We start from the raw sequence: 4334 nt of genomic DNA on the forward strand, positions 1-4334 counted from the left end.
TTGTATTGGAATATTTATATTAAGATAGAATTTGATACATAACTAGGGGGAATATAGGGATATATAAGCAGTGCTGTCCAACTGGCGACCCCACTTGTGTGGCCCCTCACATGAAAGTCTGTCTGCTGTGACGGCCCTTGTGTAAACTTTAAAAGGTATCAATACTGAGATTAATTGGGATTAATTCGCCCCTGCATGGTTTAAAATCCTGTCCTGTTCACACCTCCCAGACCTAGACTGAAAGTACCCACATTGTTCACCTGTTTACACCTCTGACACTGGCATTGTGTCACTGTATGTAGCAGTCCTGATAAATTTCCCTGTCTCCTGACCTATTCTGCCTGCCCTATGCTGTCTGTGTGTGCCATACTCTGCCTGCCCTATGCTGTCTGTGTGTGCCATACTCTGCCTGTCCTGTGTTCCCTGTGTGTGCCATACACTGCCTACCCTACCCTGTCTCTGTGTACCATGCTCTATCTGTGGGATGTGAGTCTGGTGGGGGTTTGTTAGCATTTGGAAATACTTGTTAGGGGGACCCCAAAATGTTTAATTATGTGCTGGGGGTGCTGTGTTATCCACAGGGGAGGATGAGGCATATGCATTTAAGGGAATGTCTTAATATGACATAATACACTTTTCATGTATGATTGATGAGTGATGTCCCTGCAGTGAGCACCAACCATTTGGTTTTTTGGTGTGCTACCACCATTAATGTGGTCTTAAAAAATCTGGTGGTAACATGGGTGTGGTTTAAAAACAGGAAGTGGTAAACACTGGCTTCCATTATCAGCCCTCCACCCCATAGGCCAGAAAAATTCTGGCCCTCAGTACCACAGAAGTTGGACAGCACTGATCTATAGCATACATGCAATGGGGCAGTCAACATTATGATACAGTGTTCCTCTTTACTTATTGTTTTATCTTCTTTTCCATTGTAGTGAAAATGCATCGTATGGTGTTGCAGTCATTATTGCTCTTGCTCAGTTTTATCTGCATTGTCCATTCCCAAAATTGCAAGTGGCTTCAGCCCAAACAGGAGTATCTCAATACCAAAATCCTCCAAGCCTTCAGCCAAATGGTAAGTTTTTTATTATTCTTTTTCTTAAACAAAAGGTAGACTAATAGTCACATTAATTGGTTACTGCTTTGAGCAGTCAAACATTGTTCTACTTGGCAGGGTGTTAGAGCTCAGCAGCAGCAATGATCTCTAACACGCATCTGAATTGGCAATATGTTCTACAAACTGGGAATTTAAGATTCTGACAGTTGTTTCTGCTCTGGAAGAAATTGTTAAAACTGAGCGATTTACGCACTGTAAAAATTATTAACTATTAGGAAATTTGCCCTGGGTGTGAGGGTATTAAAAAAAATTAAGAAACAAACTAAAAAGCAATATATTTTAATAACTACAATATTGATTTTTGTATTTAAGTAATTGTGAATAGAAAATGTTCAATTGACATCCAGTGTGGACATGATTTGATCGGTCAAACACTTTTCTTCTCTGTGGGGTGTTGGAGTTCAGAAGCAGCAATGATCTTTAACACCCATCTTGAATTGGTAATACCTTCTAGAAACTGGGAATGAAATATTCTGACAGTTGTTTCTGCTCTGGAATAAATTGTTAAAACTGAATTGATTGATATTTTTTTTACAGAAAAAATGGTAGAAAAAGATTTCAAGTAAAAAATAAAATATATAAATAACTACAATAATGTGTTTGTATTTAAAGACAAGTAATTGGAAAATGTTCTGATATAGTCTTGATTACTTACACTAATTAAAATTGCAAACATACTTTACTACTGTACATAAAAAAATATGAATTTAAAAGAGATTGTTCTGAAAGTACAATTTCCTGGAGAAAACAATTAGCAAGGGTAATTTGAAAAAAAAAATTTTTTTTATAGTTTCATGCAATCTTTCAAATTATATTCTAGAATTGTCCTAAAGAATTTAACAAAGACTGCCAAGATTATCCCACTGCACAATATAATTTGGAGAGTATCTACAATATCACACAGGTAAGATAAACCTATATAGATGGACACAATAATAATGTCAACATCTGATAAACCCCAAACATTAAGCCCCAACACTGTGTATCTTACAGGTGGAAGATGTGACTCTTGCTGTGAGAGAAGTTCTGAATGGAACCATCAGGTTCTACATGAAACACCATGAGAGTATGGAGTGCAAGCAGCAAGCCTGGGAAAGGTTCCAGCACCTTCTCTACTATCAGATTTATCAGCTGGAGGACTGTGTAAGTAGGATTCAATGTACTCTTTCAATTTTGCCCAAAAACTGGTTTAATTTTTAATAAAATAGACTCTTCTATTTTTCAGGTCCCGGAGACAGCAGAAAATGATGTACTGAAAAAAGAAATATCAGAACAATTTCGAGAAATGGATAAATATGTAGCGGAGCAGGTAGGGAGTCTTTTTGAAAAGACAAAGTTTTGACCATTTTAAGACTTGCATGTTTTACAATATAAAACAGGGGAGGTTTCCAGGCACAACATGATTCTTTGTTTTTTGTTTGTCACCCGCTAGTATATTTATGAAAAAATACAAGATCATGTTAATTTGCAGGAAAAAAACGTGATCCTCCGAGAAGCCCGAAATGATCAGATTTTCTGGCTAAACCCAGCGTAGACCATGATTAGTGATGGGCAAAACTGACGCAAAATTAGCGAAATGGCTATTAAAAGTCAATGGGTATCCGTTTATTGTTGCCAGCGTCTAAATGGGAGCCGGTGTCGGAACCCTCGCTGAAAAAACGTTGACATCTGTGAAATTTCACTGCAAATTCACAAATTTATTCGCCGGCAGCAAAACGGGCAAATTCGCAGAGAATTCGCACCTGGCGAATAAATTCGCCCATCACTAAACATGATAACGTCCAATTAGGATATTGATTTATACACAACCTTGGCAGGTCTGAGGTGGCGGATTTTCAGATTCTGGCTTTTTGCAGCATCGTGCTTTAATAAATAGGGATGCACGAAATCCACTATTTTGGATTCGCCGAACCCCCGAATCCTTTGCGAAAGATTTGGCCAAATACCAAACCGAATCCTAATTTGAAAATGCAAATTAGGTGTGGGAAGGGGAAAACATTTTTTACTTCCTTGTTTTGTGACAAAAAGTTATGTGATTTCCCTCCCCCGCCATAATTTGCATATGCAAATTAGGATTTGGTTTGGTATTTGGCCAAATCTTTCGGATTCGGATTCGATTAGGCTGCGCAGAAGGATTCAGCCAAATCCCACTGAAAAAGGCAGAATACTGGCCAAATCCTGGACTGAATCCTGGATTCAGTGCATCCCTACTAATAAATCTTGAAAAATTTGAGCTGAGAAATTTGGATTTTAAAACATTTAAGTTTTTTTTTGCCAAGATTTTGGAAACCGTGGAAAAAAAGCAATTTCAAAATAAATCGGCAACCCAATTTTTATTATTGGGGATATTTTTGTCCCAGTTTTCTTGAATTGCAGCAAAAAAGCACAATTTGAATTTTAATAAATTTGCCCTTTAGGATGTGTCTATTTCTAGCCAATCTGGCTGTGCCCTTATCAGAGCCACTCAACTGCCCAATACCATTCCATGCACTTGCTAATTATAGTAAGTTGCACCTCATCTTTTTCACTTCAAGGTATAGAATTGAGACAAATCATGGTCATACCAAATAAAAACATTCCTTGCTCTGTCCTCAACAACACCTTTTCCTATACTTGGTTTAAGGAAGAAGCATCCTGTGCCTGGGATTTTAGCCATGATGAAATCAGAAGGAATTTACATCTCGTTCTGCAGCTCTCCTCCCGCCTGAGAAGGCAGCACTTGCTCCAGAAGACTGTGTAGTATGATACACTTTTGGATCTAGGAACTTTTGTGCAACTGATGTGGTCTTCAAATATTCTTTCATTATTTATCTATTTATATTATTTTTATATTTATTATTAATATTATCATTATATTTTTATATAAATAGAAATAAAAAGTTGAAATGATATCCCTTTTGCTGTTCAACAATGAAGACATGAGTTTGATTCTGGAACCCAGCACAGATGGTCCGCCTTCAACTGGATTTTAGGGAATGGTTTCTGATGGACAACACGTATTGCTTTGCAAATCTTAGTAAATGTAGACCATGACTTTTTATATCTGAAAATTCCACCATTGTATGCTTGTTGCAAGACTGTAATGAGTGATGAGTAGAAGGAATAGGTCTCAAGCTTTTGCTGTTCAACAATGAAGACATGAGTTTGATTCTGGAACCCAGCACAGATGGTCCATTGGAGACAAATAATGCCTTCAACTGGATTTTATGGAATG

At 37.5% G+C, this 4334-nt stretch overlaps 1 protein-coding gene across 1 annotated transcript; it reads left to right on the forward strand.

Moving 5' to 3' along the window:
• Window positions 1-910: 910 nt before the first annotated feature.
• LOC108701770 lies at window positions 911-3860 on the forward strand. Its single transcript, XM_041577523.1, has 5 exons — window positions 911-1078; window positions 1941-2024; window positions 2114-2263; window positions 2346-2429; window positions 3744-3860. The coding sequence occupies exons 1-5, from the start codon at window positions 944-946 to the stop codon at window positions 3858-3860; spliced, it is 570 nt and encodes a 189-aa protein (XP_041433457.1). The 5' UTR covers window positions 911-943.
• The last annotated feature ends 474 nt before the right edge of the window (window positions 3861-4334 follow it).

The sequence above is a fragment of the Xenopus laevis genome, chromosome 9_10L (genome assembly GCF_017654675.1).
Source record: "Xenopus laevis strain J_2021 chromosome 9_10L, Xenopus_laevis_v10.1, whole genome shotgun sequence".
NCBI lineage: Eukaryota > Metazoa > Chordata > Amphibia > Anura > Pipidae > Xenopus > Xenopus laevis.